Below are 15805 nucleotides of genomic sequence, written 5' to 3'. Positions count from 1 at the left end.
ACCCACAACGAAGCCAACAGCCTGCTCCCGCATACAATGATTTCAGGGCTGTTCTGAAAACACCACGAAAGCAGAAGAAAGCCTTTAACATGAAAGAGAGACCAAAACAAGGAGGAGACAGGAAAAAGATATTGAAAGGAAATTCCTCCTTAAAAAAAAACAAAAAAAAAACCCAAAACAATGCAGCAAACTGTAAAACTGAAGGAAGAAAGGTAGACAATGCACAATGTGAAAAAGTGAATCATGTTTAAATTTTGATGAAAGCCAATTCCTGAAACATGAAATGCAATTTAATTATGGACTGATTCAAGCCAGACATTATATAATAAACCAAAAGATTAACTCCTTAACTTAAAAGTAATCATGTACTCTGTAAAAGAGAACAATAAATTAGTCCTAGTTAGTTCAAGTCCTGACTTGGAAGGCTTCCTGCCGCCTTCCTGGACAAGGGAGTATTGAGATGCCTGCTAGACACATGCTCCATCCACTGTCCCTGCTCCGAGCCGCGGCCTTGCCACCCCCCTGCCACCCACCGTGTGCGCCAGCTCTCGCCTCTTTCCGGACTTGGCGTCCAGCCTTTCCTCCTCAGTCCCAATTCCCAGCGGCTCTGCGCAGCACTCCCAACTGGAGGCAGGGCCCCCGCGGGGCTCCAGTACACCTCCACCACAGCCCTAGACCCGGCTTTTGTAAGTGCTTCCTCCCAGGAGAGGTGAGCAAGGGCTGTCGGCCCCTGGCCAGACCCGTTCCTGGCACAGAGTGGGTGTTTACAAAGACGTCCACTGTAAAATGAATGAGCAACCTAGTGATAACCCATTAAAACTCAAATTTCTAAATGAAACAGCTCTTTTGTGAACCAGCAGGCGAAGGCCCTTTGTATGAACAAGCTCCCCCAAGTCAGGGTTACCTCAGCAGCCCCCCGCCAGGATCGCACAGCTTCCTCCAGTTCAGGTGTGTGGCCCATGCCAGATAAGCCGCTGCCACTGTTGCTGTTCTTTTTTTCTGGCACAACCACCTCAGCAAAGCAAGAGTGAGCTACGGGCTGGACCTTCTGTAATGCTTGGGTCAAAAACTGGAAGTGGACTTGCACCACTGTCAAAAAACATCGCCCCAGCACCTGTGAAAACAAGAGCCAGAGAGTTTTAGGTTCTGGGTTGCAATGGCATGAATGCAATACATTCCCAACCATGAATCTGAACAGAAAATAAGTTACTGGGAGTCTGAAATTATACAAAGTTCCAATGTCACCAGGCTTTACAAGGATCTGTGGTGGTTCTTGTGTTTGCACCTGGGTGCTTGAGGCCTTCAAGTCAAACTATTTCATCCAAACAGCAAGCTCCAAGGTTCAAAGAGGTTCCAACTTTCCACCCAGTCTCCCCCGATTCCTGAGCCCCATACCCCTCATCTGGACTCTGGCTCACACCAGTCCTGGTTGTCTTTGAGCTCCTGCTAAACCAGAGCAAACCACAGTTCTAGTTATGTCCATGCCATACCCAGAAGGCAGAGCGAAAGCCATGTGATTCAAGTCTGAAAGAAGGTCAGTTTGACATAAGAAGCCACTGAAATGGAATCCAAAGACACAGATTATTTTGGCCAAAGTGCCTTAGCATTGTTACTAACACAGTTGTAGGCCACATTTCCAGTTTTACGCAACGAAGTTGACAGACCAGTCTTCTAGGAGTGAACAAAACATACTGGACACTCCACTCATCAACACGGTAGAAACTTACTCACCTGACACACAGCAGGACAGTTGGCTGGTTGATAGAACAGCCAATTAAAGTAGGGAAGTCATTAAAAAAATACTACATACGGGGTCTCCCTGGTTGCACAAGGGGTTAAGCACAGCACTATGAAGCAATCCACAGCCTCTGCAGCATAAATTCGATCCCTAGCCAGCCAGGGAGCTACCCACATGGCGCAGCAGACCTCTCCTGTCTTGCCCGTTGCTCCCCTCAGCAGTATATTTCAGTCAGTCTGCCTGTTTTGTTCCCCACTCCGTCTCTGGTGAGTCCTCTCACCCCCCGCATCTCTGGCCTGTACCCCAGCTCTTGTATGCATAAATAAATAAATCTTTAAAAAAAATACTACATACATAATGATATCTTTTTCTTCCTCACTCCCCCAAAATATGTTCATATATACTTTTTAAAAATTTATCTATTTATTTTATATACTTTTAACATATAATTATATTAAAATGCGCTCTGTCCAGGCATTCTAAGCTACTATTGTGGTCAACAGTTCTAAAGTGTTCTCTCCGAGAGCCTCCCCAGTGGCGCAGCGGTTGAGCGCTGGGTTGCGAAGCTGCCCGCGGTCTCTGGGGCGCCGGTTCAATCCCCGGCTGCTCCCCGGCCACCAGGGGAGGGTCCCACATGGCGCGCAGACCTCTCCTGCTGCCCGCTGCTCCCCTTAGCAGTGTATTTCGGTCCTGCCTGCTCTGCTCCCCGCTCTGGCTCTGGTGAATTCTCTCACCCTCCTGTGCTTCTGACTGTACCCAGTGCATGTATAAACAAAAACAAACAAACAAACAAATAAAGACATGCCTCTTAAATAAATAAAGTGTTCTCTCCGATTTCCTATTTCTTTTCTCTTTAAAGTAGAGCAAGAGGGGCCTCCCTGGTGGCACAAGGGGTTAAGATGCAACCTATGAAGCAATCCGCAGCATGAGTTCGATCCCCGGCCAGGGAGCTACCCACATGGCTCAGCAGACCTCTCCTGTCTCGCCCGCTACTCCTGTCAGCAGTATATTTCAGTCAGTCTGCCTGTTCTGCACCCCACTCTGTCTCTGGTGAATCCTCTCACGACCCCCACCTCTGGCCTGTACCCCAGTTCTTATATGCATAAATAAATAAATCTTAAAAAAAATAAAGTAGAGCAAGAACTTGCCACTTGCAAAACTCAGAGACCTTTCGGATCACTGACCTTTCCCCCTAATCTTTCAGAGTTGTTTTGGCCCACAGCACATTTGACAACAATAACAAGAGCTCTGCAACTCTTTTATCATGTTTCCTAACATTCAGATTTGTTTTTCATGGAAGGTAGTTCACATTTCACCGGCTTACACAGTACATCTCACCAAAAATTATGTACAGTCGGCGATTTATCCAACTGGTGGGCAGGCTTGCCAGCACGCCGTGTGCCATCTGGGGAGGTGGTGGAGCTTGGGAACTGTGCCCTCTGCCCTTTGCAGGGAACTGAACCTGACCCTGTGGCCCTCCTCTAGCCCAGCACTGTCCCTGGGAGCAGGCCCACGTCAGACTCCACTTCAGACCGCTCACCTCCCAGCACAGAAGCCATCCCTTTCCCTCCCGCAGGCCAGGGCTATGCTTGTGGGAGAAAGAGCACCAGACGAGTGCCCAACGGTGACACTGACTCCCTCTGAATTATATTGGTCCCCACAGGACCAAACTAAAACAAACAAGTGCACGGAAATCTCCCGCTGAAGCGTCCACCCTCCACAGTGAACAAGGGGTTAGAAACTGATCTCCCACCCAAGCCGCCTGGGTTTCCACTCACACCTCCCTCAAAGGTCCTTCCCAACAATGACCTGTGCCAGATGGGGCAGGCTGAGGGACACAGGACGCAGACCCTGCAAAGCTAGGGACATGTGACATGCACAGACTAATAGCATTTAGTACTGTCCATGACAACAGCAGCTTTAACTCAGCACTCAACATGTACTTGATCTAATCTAAAGAGTTCACGTGGATTATCTAGTTTAATCCTAGACAACCCTATGAGGTCACCCCTATTATACATACAAGATGGAGGCACAGAGGTTATGAAACTTTGTCAAGGGGAATTAAACTGGATGGGGCAGAGTGATCACTTGACTCGAGTCCATGCCCTTAGCCAGAGAGCCCCGCTGCCTTCCACAGGCTCTAGACAGTGTGGGCTGGCAGCTCTAAGACCAGGCACAGAACAGACATCAGCCTTAACTGGCAGAGGTCAGAATGAAGATGGCTTGAAGCTCCACACAGCGCAAACACAAGAACTCTTCCTCTTCCTCCTCCTCGGCCCCTCTGTCTCTTGGCAGGCATGGCACGGGGCGGGGGGGGGGGGGGGGCAGGGAGTGAAGAAGCCATTCACCATTTGCTTTGGGGGGGTCACATTCTTACAACTTCTGACGTATATGACCGAGTTATTCCTTTTTTTATTTTTTTTTTTTTTTTTTTTTTTTATAGAGGCATGTTTTTCTTTATTTATTTGTTTTGCTTTTTTGTTTTGTTTTTTGTTTATACATGCACTGGGTACAGTCAGAAGCGCGGGAGGGTGAGAGAATTCTCCAGAGCCAGAGCGGGGAGCAGAGCAGGCAGAAGGACCGAAGTACACTGCTGAGGGGAGCAGCGGGCGGCAGGAGAGGTCTGCACGCCATGTGGGACCCTCCTCCGGTGGCCGGGGAGCAGCCGGGGATTGAACCGTCGCCGTAGAGGCCGTGGGCAGCTTCGCAACCCAGCGCTCTACCGCTGCGCCACCGGGGAGGCCCATATTCCTTTTTTTTAATAAATATGTAATATGTGAAAGCACAAAGTCAGGGGTCACTACAGGAAGACAATGTGCAAGTGCCAGCCCTCAGAAGGGTGACCCTCTAATGGCGGGGAGCAAACCAGTGAATGGCTAAGCCAAGTCAGGTGCTCCTGGAGTAGGAAAACTAAGGAGCATGGTGGTGAGGGGGAAAAGCTCTCTGAGCTAAGGATCAAGGGGACAGAGAATTGCCCTCCCCCCCGCCCAAAAAGGGGAAAGAGTTCTGAAGGCCTGATGCAGGGTCCCCAGGTTCAGAATAGGGCATGTTCCTGTCAACGCTGGCTTACAGTAGGATAGGAATCGGGGAGGGAACTCCTGTACAGTGGTGGAAGGAGGAGGCTGCTGGCGCAGTAAGTTGGGTGAAGAAATGCTGGGCAGCTTTAAAGGGTGGGCATCTGGCATGCCGTCTCCACCACTTATTACATGTGTGGTCTTGGATGAATTCTTTAATCTAAATTTCTCGCCTGAGAGCAAGTGTTCAGCATCTCCCTCCTACCTATGATACATGGACCATCAACCCAGATTATAGCTGTGACAAAATTACTTATATGTAAACAATTCACAAAAACCAATCAAACCATGGTTACCGGAGACCTCAGCAAAGCCGTTTCACAGAAGAACTACGCTAAGAGGTCACCTGAAGTAACTGATGCATAAACAATACCTGCTCTTGAGAGAGGACAGAAGTCAAGCTCCAGCCACCTCTGCTCGTCTTCTCTCTACTGTACATCCTGTCTTAGCCCAGCTCCCCATCCCTGATCCAGCCATGGGCAGGTCCTGAGGGTGTTACTGAGAAACCTGGCAGGAAATAGGCTAAAGCGAAGAATTTGGAAGCACGTGACCCTAGGGGCTGCAGGCAGTTATTTTCTCCCTCATGTGGGAAAGTTTCCTGGACGGCAAGGTTCAGTGAGGTTGCAGAATGTGTGGCAAGCTGGGGTGGACGAGCGGCAAACTCAGAGACAGACACTGGAGCTTTAAATGCCCATGGACCGGCGGCCCGGGCCTGTCTGTAAGCCCGAGCACTTGCAGGCCTAAAGCATCTGGGAGGTGAGACCAACTCATCCACTTTATAGATGACATTAAAGAGAAAGAAACTTGGGGCCTCCCTGGTGGCAGAAGGGGTTAAGACGCAACACTATGCTGCACTATGAAGCAATCTGCAGCCACTGCAGCACAAGTTCGGTCCCCAGCCAGGGAGGAGACCCACATGGCACAGGAGACCTCTCCTGTCTCGCCTACTGCTCCCCTCAGAAGTGTATTTCAGTACAACTGCCTGTTTTGTTCCCCACTCTGTCTCTGGTGAATCCTCTCACCCCCCACACCTCTAGCCTGTATCTCAGTTCTTGTGTGCATAAATAAATAAATCTTAAAAAAAAAAAAAAAAGATAAAGAAACTTGCTCCAACCTCAGCAGGTAGTGGTACACCGTAATGACCAGATGCCAGGCCTGTTTGACTCCCAAAGCTGTGCTCCTAACCACCCGGCTGTCCTGTTGCCCTAGACAAATTCCAGGCTGCAACCACAACAGTGCTGGATGCGAAGAGGAGAGAATCCTTGTGGGAATGGACATCTTCCACATGGTGTCAGGCCCTGGGATCGGAATGGAGGCTGCCAGGGTCTCCATCTGACTGTGGGGAAGGGTCTAGGATGGGAATAACAAGTGGGGTGGCCTGTGGCGCTCTCCAAGAATGCGATCTTCACAGCAGAAAGCTGCTGCCAAGAGTAGCTGGAGACAGCAAGGTAAGCAGGAAGAGGACACACAGGGCTTGCGAAAAGAGCGGCTGCTACCTCTTGAGGGATTCCAAACCCTTTAGCACATCAGATCTCATTTAAGGATTAAGAAGAAAGCAACCTGATCTAATCCTGTCCTTGGCACTTGCATTAAGAAAAACACATTCGGGCCTCCCCGGTGGCGCAGTGGTAGAGCACTGGGTTGCGAAGCTGCCCGCGGCCTCTGCGGCGCTGGTTCGATCCCCGGCTGCTCCCCGGCCACCGGAGGAGGGTCCCACATGGCACGCAGACCTCTCCTGCCGCCCGCTGCTCCCCTCAGCAGTGTACTTCGGTCCTTCTGCCTGCTCTGCTCCCCGCTCTGGCGCTGGTGAATTCTCTCACCCTCCCGCGCTTCTGACTGTACCCAGTGCATGTATAAACAAAACAAACAAACAAACAAATAAACATGCCTCTATTAAAAAAAAAAATCTTTAAAAAAAAAAAAAAGAAAAAGAAAAACACATTCACCACAGTGTACCCCAAAGCGATGAATTTCTGCAAGGAGAGGTCATTATCAAGACTTCAGGATTAAGGGAAACCTTCTGGTTAAAGTCCTCATAAAGGTCCATTTGCTGAATATGGACAATCAGTGACTGAGTCACTTCTGCTTTCAAATGTCCATTGGAGCATTCTGGATTATAAATAGCCACCAAGGTTCTGCTGAAAAGAAGCCTTGTTTTCTGGGCATCCCTGATGATGGAGGGGAAAGTATGTCTTCATTTTCCCATTCTCCTGAATGTGTATCCTGCGAGGGCTGTTCTATTCATGGATATAACGAGAATAACGAGAATACCTTTTTTTTTTTTGGGAAATTTTCATGTTTTAATGACTTAAACAAAATGTCAACCTAACGTGAGCCCCCAAAGGCCACCAGAGTTGAGGAGCAACTCAACTCTACCATCTTAGCATATTTCAAATTTTGGTTTTAATTATTCCTCTCCTTTAAGCCTAGGGTCTAACTCAGTCCTTAATATCTTCATGTGCTGGAATTAGGGAGAGCCCAGTGCCCCCCACACTTTGTGTTTTTCACATCCATGCACATGATGTTCCACTAAGGTCATTTTTCCCTTAACCTCACTCCTCACTCAACAATTAATCCTTCTCACATCCCTGCAAAATGAAAACATAGAGAATGTCACACATACCTTATTGTCAAACATCCTCAGGGGTTCTAGCATTTATTTTTGATCAGTTTAAAAGTCTACAGTGACTGAAACAAAATCGACTCAGATTGGCTACTTTTATTAGAAATTTAATTAGAGATTCCAAAATCCTTCAATTTCTCTTTCTTCAATACTTACATATATCTATCTTAACATTACATTTGGTGCCACGTGTCCTCCACTTTGCTGTTTTATTCTGATGGTAATTCCAGAGCCATTACATAATGACCTAAGCAACAGACCAGAATGTGATACAAAGCTGAGTGTGTCTCTAGAGAGATAGAGAATGCAGCAGACCAAGCCTGGATTATGGAAAGAGCTTTATGAAGATTATATTACAGAATAAAAATGTTAAAAAAAAATCATACTGAAACTAAGGTGTAAGCCGAACCTAAAAACTGATAACAATGAGTGTTAAATATTTAAAAATAAAACTAACAAAACTCTCTCTTTAGTAGGTATCAACCCAGAGCACAAAGAAGCTGCTATGCAATTTGAGGCGGGGGGGGGGGGGGGGGGGGGGGGGGAGGGGGGGGGGAAGGAGAGGGAAGAAGCTGACTCGAGCTACCCCGAATGCTAACAACTCCGACAAGATTACACTCTGCCCTGGACCTGCTGCTTACAGTTGGTGAAAATATCAAGAGAGTTTCAGCACTCCCCCTTCACGGGCACAGCATGGTGGTGCACCAGACCTTTCCCACGAGCAGTACATGCTCCCTGCAGATATCAGGGGGGAAGAAGATCAACTGTGTGAAGTAACAAACAGTACCAACATCACTGCACAGCTAGAACCACTCACTGCATGCTCCCTAAACAGCCTGCATTGGTACCTGTAGATGCTTTTTTGCAAGGACTATGTCCTACTGTGCATTGTTTCACAGCCTACTTTGCAAAATAAGATGTATCCAAAATTTACCACCAGCCTAATACACAAAAGAAGTTTCGTATTTTCGCTATAGTGCTGTAAATCTTGGCTAATAAGAACAATTATAAAATATTAACCAGGATGTGAAAAAGTAAAAGGCCGCTAAGGTGACTAAGACCACAGTAAATGGGGCAGACAAAAGCGCGCACGGGTGCACTGGCTGGAGGTACGGCCATCACACCCCCTCAGATACGGTGGTGAATTTTACGTCGGCTATAATTTACCACAGACACAATTTAGTACAACTGCTTCTAGATACCTTTTCTGCTGCCATTCTATTCTGAGCTACGATCATCTGATGGTTGGATTATTTTAATAGCCTCTTAGCTGATTTTCCTGTGTCCATTCAGTTAAGATTAGGTTTATCTGCACATAACAACAACAAATGCTGTGGCTAAAATAAGAGTGGTGTTTAACTTCTTAATAAAGTATAAGTACATCTGGGGCGGGCAGTCCCGAGTTGAGGTGAAAACTCCTAGGTGCCACGAGGCGCCCAGCTCCTTCCTGCTCGGCCGCCTCACATTCTAAATGACCTCACTTTTCTAAACAGTTCAGGAACCTTCAGACATTCCGCCTGTATTCTAGACAGTGGAAAACTGAGGCAAGGGAAGGGAGCACCTTTTCCCTTTAAGCAAACTTTCCCAGAGTCTCATCCAAAAGCTCTAGCTGCATCTTCTGGGGCAGATCTTGTCCAAGTGACAGCTCCGAGCTGTAGGGGGGGCTGGGAAGCATAGTCTATTCTAGGCGCGATATTGCTGACAACCACCAGCAGAGTTTCGTTACTAAGGAAGAGTGGAGACTAGCTGTTGGGAGGCATCCAGCAGCGTCTCCTCACCCCCTGCAGGCTACTTTCCACACAGGAAGCTGAGAGGGATCCTCGTAAAACAGAAATAGGATTAATTCACTCCCCTGCTCAAAATCTTCCACGGGCTTTGCACTGAGTCAGAGGAAGTCCCACGCTCCACTCTGTCCCTGCCACATCTCACATGCTCTGGCCCCTGACTAGCCATGGAACTTACCTGAATCCTCCTCTCTGTTCTTGCCACACTGTCCCTCAAAAAATTTAACCCCACTCCCGTCCACCTGGCATTAGCAGTTCCCACTCCCTCGGGGTTTCTCAACTTCAGCACTCTCACCGGCACGTGGAGCCGGGGAGCTCTCCACCGTGAAGGCCGTCCATGGACTGCAGGCTGCTGTCGGAGGCACCCCTGGCTCTCACATGCTCGGTGCCAGTGGCACTGGTTGAAAGACGCAGCCACCACAAACCTTCAGTTCACACTGTGAGTAAATTATAAGAAATCTAGAAGAGCAGAAAAATCCCTTCCTGCCAGGGTGACTTCTCTGAGATACCAAGAGCTGCAACACGTGGCAGCAGACGGGAGCTTCAGGCATCCAGGCGCCTGTCTGTGCTGCTGCAAGACTGAAACACAAACTGAAGGGCTACCCGGAAGAGAAGCAGCAAGACGCCATCGTCCCCTCAGAGTCTCAGAAAACCTCAGAGCTCTGCGCTCCTGCTTTTCCATATCTGGGGTCTGGCCCTGGTCACCTATGGAGGCCATGGGCTAGTCCAATCACATGGGTAGGAGGAATGGGGTAGGGAGACTGGTCAGAACCAGAGAAACTGAGGTCCTAAGAGGTGACAAAGATTGTCCCCCAAAATAGAAACTGAGTCAGTGAAGTTCTGATTCCCTAACATGCAAGCCCGGTCTGTTTCACTCGACCGTGCCTCCTCCTTCAAATCCGGGCACTCTGCTCTAACAGTTAAGTTCTTTTCAAGGAGGAAGATTCCTCACACTCTAGCCTTAGCAAAAGAAACAAAGTGGGAGGGGCAGGGGAATGTCACTTTTGTGACCATTAAGAACACCTCCAGACATCGCCCAGTGTGCTCCAGAGAGCCCAGCCTGGCCCCACGTGGGAGCCACTACCGGAGCGCCTTCCCCCCCCAGATTCCACGCCTGCTGCTCGGACACTTGTGGCTCAAATGGCCCGCTTTGGTCTTTCCTGTACCTCTCTCCTCTTAAACCGTTTCTTTTTTTTCTTCACAACACATCTCACTACTTGATACTATATCTGTATGTGCTAGTTTTTGGGGTGTTTTGTTTTTTTTTTTGCCTGTTTCCCTAATGAGGAGCTGAGCTGAGGGCAGGATCTTTGCTTTGTTCTCTGTGGCTGGCACACAGCTGACAGCTCTCCCAACGTATCTGCGGAAAGCAAACCATTTGCTACTCCACATAATGGCACCAAGTTGGGCCAAGAGCAGCATGGTCGCCACAGAGAATGTCATGATGTCCTGTGTGTAAATAAGGACTGACTCTTTCCCCCACCCCCAATTCTTTTGGCTTTCCTGCCCTGGACAGCCCTATGCACTTGGCCCACAGAAACAGCTGCCACCCGTTAGCTGACTTTGAGAGTGACATCACCATCACACCTGTTCAGGAGAGAGCAAGCCCACAGCCATGAAGGACTTTGTTGCCAGTGACACACCCATCCACGCAGGAAGAATGGGGTACAATGTTTGTGATGCCTGGGAATGGAATGCTGCTTCTTTCAGATCAAGAAACCAATATAGTTAATGGGTATAATGCTATGGTAATAAAAGGTATGTGCAATGGAATAAAACAAATGTGTTTTCTCTATATACTTGTGCGCACATCTATTTGCTATGTCTACATTGATACATGAGACAAATAATAGCGGTTACATCTGAGAACGGTACTTGGAAAGGAAAATCATTTTTTACTATAAACATGAGTCTCATAGAAGAAAAACTAATTTGCTAAAATTAATAGAGCCAAAGTATTTCTAGTAAAATGATGAACAATGCAACAATACTCACCCTTAAAGCTAATTGTTTATATATTAAAATTTGTGATCAATGCAACTAGAGATGTAACTGCTAAATAGGAGGAGAAAGACACAGATGACGTAACACATATATCAAAAAAACTACTGAAACACTTAGAACTTACTGAGTTCAGTTATGTGGCAGAAGACAAAACAGAAATATAAAAAAATCAATGATGTTTCTATAGTATAGGAATAATGTTTAAATATTATTTCATTATAGTAAATAAAATATAAATTACAGGGCCTCCCCGGTGGCACAGCAGTTGAGCGCTGGGTTGCAAAGCTGCCCGCAGCCTCTGCAGCGCCGGTTCGATACCCGGCCACCAGGTGAGAGTCCCACATGGCGCGCAGACCTCTCCTGCCGCCCCCTGCTCCCCTCAGCAGTGTATTTCATCAGTCTGCCTGTTCTGTTCCCCGCTCTGGCTCTGGTGAATTCTCTTACCCTCCCGCGCTTCTGACTATACCCAGTGCTTCTATAAATAAATAAATCTTTAAAAAATAAATAAAATAAAACATAAATTACATAAAACTTTACAGAAGAAATACACACAGCCACTAGAAAACAAACTAGGGGAACCTAGAGACATAACTGAAAATTTCATAGAAAGATGTAATTGACTGCTAACATCCTGAAAAAACAACAATTTAGCACCATGTACCCAGGGTTCTAACTGTGACACCCTCTCTCCCTCCAGTTGGCTATTGCAGTGTGGGCTCCCCAACACCCAAACCCTGCAGTTTTGGAAGCAGCCCTCAGGACGCATTCTGCTTACACTCTCAGTGCTGGGGTTTGGGTGAGGTGGCTCTTGCCTGCACCCCAGCTCTGGGAGTGGACATACAAGCCAGGCCTAGCCAATCAGGGTTTAAGTTTAACCTTTCTGGCCACACGGTCCAAAAGCAAGTAAGTGACTCAGGCCAAGCCAACTGGATAAGTTCTAGAACTTTTTTTAGGACCTTGGGGAAAGCAGAGGTGTGCCTTCTGCTGAGTTGCTAGGGACTCTGGAGATGAAGGGAACACTCATGAAGCAGAGGGGAGACAAAGGCTGGGCCTGTTCAGCACTGCATGAGGCCCTGGATCCAGCCACACCTGAAGGGTTTTCTTCACTTTCATTAGTCAATACCTGGGAGGCAGTACAACGCTATAGTCAAGAGTTTGTGCTCTAAACTCAAACCGCATTGATCTCAGGTCTGGATCTGCTAAGAGATTTTTGATAGATGTTAAGTCACCTTGAGTTTTATGTCTGTCACTTGAAGCCACAGTGATTTCTTAAATCAAATCATACTGGTTTCCTGCTTAAAATCCTCCTTTACCACTCCCACCACCTCATTCTGTATAAAATCTAAACTCTCTATTAGGGCCTACGAGGTTGTCTGCCCTGTCCTAACCCCTTCTTGGTTAGATGGAGGTTCTGATACAGGGCTGGGTCCTGTCATGCTGAGCCAGGAGGCAGTGGGAATGCTGAAGCAATCAACAGTTAGGCTTGAGGCTGTTTTTCACCTGCATCACAGCCCCCATCACACCTAGTGTCAGAGTCTACTTATTTATCTGTCTCGACACCAGGCCCGGAGCACTTCTCACTGTCCTTAATTAATCTTTGCCAACTCACCTGTATTTTGTCCAGGAGGGTAGGTGCTGGCAGCTAGGTGAAGAGGCAGGCAGGCCAGGTGACTGGGGCCCACTCAGGTGCTGGTGGGGCCTCAGGAGGCTCCTGGAGTGAGCAGGGCTCACAGACCACTTTCACATTCCTGGCTGTGGGTATATCAGCATTAACTAGAGGAGCAGAAAGTCCATCTCCTGGGGGGCTGAACACCACACACAAGTCCCTCCTCATACAAACTACATGACTTGAGACAGTGGGGAGGTAAAGGACACAATGCCAGTGTATGAAGGATTTTAGGCAAATGTGGTTTTACAGATGCTTACATTCCTGATTTGGAAAGATGGGGGAGGCTGCCAGAATAGATTTACTATGTCATGAAAGTCTCATGACATCTTACAAGCTGACCAGCAACCATAAAAATTTAGAATTCAGAAAAGCTAATTCTATGTATAAAATTACATTCCATGGACTCTTCTATTTCCTTCTAATTTACCCACCAAAGCTAGTTTTTCCCTTAAGTTCACTCTGGCCTTCGTAGATCTCAATTTTTTAATCATGGTCTCCTAAATGAAAGCAACATTGCCACTTTCCTTGACTCCTCCCTGCCACTGGGGTCCTGCCTTTAGAGGTTTCTTTTCTCCGTTCTCATTTTCTCCTTTGATGCACTTTTATTCTCCTCACTTTTCTGAAGTGCACTTGCTTTTCTATTCATCCCTATACCTTATTCAGTAATACTCCCTGTGATACTACACTGCAATTGCTACAGTCTGTCTTGGTCTTCTTCCAAGGTTTCCTGCACACAGCTTCCAAAACCCTTGGAATTTCCTAAGTGATAAGAGAGATAAAGTGTCTTTCATTATTTGTAACAAGTCCCTTTCAATCATACCTGGGTTTGTGTTGCTGAGGGGACTTTTGAAAAGCCCCTAAGGATGGGGGCGGGTTGGCAGGGGAACCAGTCACGTGACTGGAGGACCAAAACATTACGCTCCACGGAGCCAGGAAAGGGAGAAGGACTGAGGGCAGAGCCCCCCACCAATGGCCAACGATTCAGGTGTAGGGAAGCCTCCACAAAAGCCACAAGGGCAGGTCTCAGGGAGCTTCCAGGCTAGTGAACACCTCAAGGGGTGCAGGAAGGGGACGGAGGCACCACACTGCTTCCCATATCCCTTGCCCTTTGCATCTCTTCCTCTGACTATTCCCAAGTTAGGTCTTTTCACAATTAGCCAGTAATCCAGTAAGTAATTTGTTTTCCTGAGTTCTACGGGCAGCTCATGCAAATTCATCAATTAACCCAGCAAATCAACGGAGGAGGAGGTCATGGAAACCTCTGACGCACAGTCAGCAGGTGAGAAGCTGGACGATGACGGGTGTCTTTGAGGCCGAGCCCTGAACCTGTGGGATCTGACGCTAACCCCAGGTAGATGGTGAACCAGAATTACTCGATGTGGGTAAGAACCCACACATCTGAGGCTCAGAAGTGCCTCAGGGGAAGCGGAGTGTTTTGTGAGTAGGCAGAGAACAGAGGAATTCCCTTAAACACTCCCACCTCTGTCAGATGACCTGTTCACATGCACCTTTCATCCCTCCATGAAAATGAATCATTTTTTTTTGGAATTCTGATACGTGACTCCTATCATACGGTCATCAGTTTCTCCTTAATAAAATAATAATTATTTTATTTATTTTAGGTGGCAGCTGCCACCTATCTGGTGATTCTGTCCAGATCTTTCAGTCCCTGAGATGCCGGTTTTCCGTCACCATCTTGGTCAGTCACCATTTTCAGCCTCTCCAGGGCTTGGAGGCCTAGTGGGCCAGGTTCTTCAGGCCTCTGATAAATTGGTGGGACACAACATCACCTCTTTTTAAACTTGAAAAATGTCCAAACATACACATATGTAGAGTATAATGACCCCCGCCCTGCCCCGCCAAAAAACAACAACAACAAAAAAAAAAAAACACCAAAAAGCTTCAGTTAAACATCAACAGTTTGTCCTGGTTTTTCTTTATTTATCTTCATCCTTCTACTCTCCTCCAGTTTTTTTGGCTGGAGTGTTTTGAAGTAAATCCCAATCAATAAGACCCAGTATATGTCGAAATGTCTCAACATTTGTTGTTGTTGTTGTTGCTGTTTGACTCTCAACCCCCCAAATATTATTTTACTTGGTTGCTATAACTCTGAATTGTTTTTTTAATTTAAGATAGTACTCTCTAATCTTTCTTCATGCTACTTGACTTGTTTAACATGTCAGGTCAACTGCCTGTAGGATAGCCACCTTCTGGATTTGTCTCATTGCTTCTTAGTGGTGGTGTGTGATTCATTCCACTATGCCACATCGTTTCTGTAGACTAAGCATTCATTCTAGAGCCTTGTTTGGATTATTTCAGGATATTCTGTGTATGGGAGGGGGGCATACAATAATATACCGTGGGGGTGCTGTGCAGTGATCAGGAAGCAATCATCTGGTCGTCTCATGGACAGTGGTGCCAAGACTGACCAAAGGATCTGGGTGGGACATATGAGTTCTTCCTTACGAAATTCCCAAAAACCTTCCACCAAATGTTTTTATCCTCCATTGCTGACACTACCTGAGCCAGTAATTCACTGTAGTCTGGAAAATGGTGACTTTTCTAATTGTATCATCTCTTCTACAGAGAAGAACACTGAGATTCTTCTATTGGGTTGTCAGAAAAGTCATGATGCATTTTTGCTTGAAAAACATAGAAAAAGTACATCATGACTTTTCCGACAGTCCAATAATTGAAGAACCTTCCCTCCTCATTTATTAGGGCTACCTGACTACCGAAAAACAGTATGTACTGGAGAAACAGGAAATTAATTTATTTCTTTATTGTTCTCCTTTTAATTAGCACTTTTCAGAATAATGAACTGGCTATACAGTGTGTCTTGACAAGTTAAAGTCAAAGGACCTGGTTCCCCCAGAGTGGCAGATGCCCGCTGGCCCAAGGCCTCCACCC

At 47.0% G+C, this 15805-nt stretch overlaps 1 protein-coding gene across 6 annotated transcripts in view; it reads right to left on the bottom strand.

Moving 5' to 3' along the window:
* The window catches only part of GARRE1 (granule associated Rac and RHOG effector 1), a 74241-nt gene that overhangs the window by 25451 nt on the left and 32985 nt on the right, over nt 1-15805 (bottom strand). For all 6 annotated transcript variants that reach the window (XM_054697091.1, XM_054697089.1, XM_037516500.2 and 3 more), the window contains one exon: nt 905-1114. In XM_054697091.1, the coding sequence (XP_054553066.1) occupies nt 905-1114 (210 nt within the window). The remainder of the gene's footprint in view (nt 1-904; nt 1115-15805) is intronic.

This window comes from Talpa occidentalis, unplaced genomic scaffold (genome assembly GCF_014898055.3).
Source record: "Talpa occidentalis isolate TD23 unplaced genomic scaffold, MPIMG_talOcc4v2.1 talOcc4.17, whole genome shotgun sequence".
Classification (NCBI taxonomy): Eukaryota; Metazoa; Chordata; class Mammalia; order Eulipotyphla; family Talpidae; genus Talpa; species Talpa occidentalis.
Note: the sequence above shows the minus strand (reverse complement) of the source record. Positions and strands in the feature narration are given on the sequence as shown.